The sequence below is a fragment of the Cariama cristata genome, unplaced genomic scaffold, assembly GCF_000690535.1.
Source record: "Cariama cristata isolate BGI_N322 unplaced genomic scaffold, ASM69053v1 scaffold22695, whole genome shotgun sequence".
In the NCBI taxonomy this organism is placed as follows: Eukaryota; Metazoa; Chordata; class Aves; order Cariamiformes; family Cariamidae; genus Cariama; species Cariama cristata.
The window spans coordinates 2959-3323 of NW_009618439.1; the positions used below are offsets into that span (position 1 = coordinate 2959).

The following is a 365-nucleotide window of genomic DNA, read 5'->3' on the forward strand; positions in this document are numbered from 1 at the left end:
GCAGGATCTCAAACTTCTTGCCCTGCGTGGGACAGCAGGGACATCAGCCCCCGGAAAGAAAAACACTCTAATTCTCTAATTCTCCTTGCAGCCCTCACTATTAACCCCCAGCCCTCAGATTGCAAACACCCCCCTCGAGGTCCGTGCCACAACAGCCCGTGCCCAAAGCAGAGCCCGGGAGGGATAACGGGCAGAGATGCTCTGCCTGGGGATGCTGGCACTCACCACGAACACCAGTTTCCCCACGTTCGTCCAGGGGAAGTCGTAGAGCAGCTGCTTTTCTTCGTCCAAATTCTGCAAAGAGAGGAGAGGCAGACCCGGCCGAGGATGCTGGCAGGGGGGGGCACCCGCCGCCTCAGGGCGCG

The 365-nt window shown here is 60.0% G+C and overlaps 1 protein-coding gene across 1 annotated transcript in view; it reads right to left on the bottom strand.

The window, feature by feature from the left end:
- Positions 1-365, bottom strand: part of LOC104162195 (FERM domain-containing protein 6-like) — a gene marked incomplete at its 5' end in the record, with an annotated part of 5789 nt that overhangs the window by 2958 nt on the left and 2466 nt on the right. The window contains 2 exons of the mRNA XM_009700864.1: positions 3-22; positions 226-330. Of these exons, the coding sequence (XP_009699166.1) occupies positions 3-22; positions 226-330 (125 nt within the window). The remainder of the gene's footprint in view (positions 1-2; positions 23-225; positions 331-365) is intronic.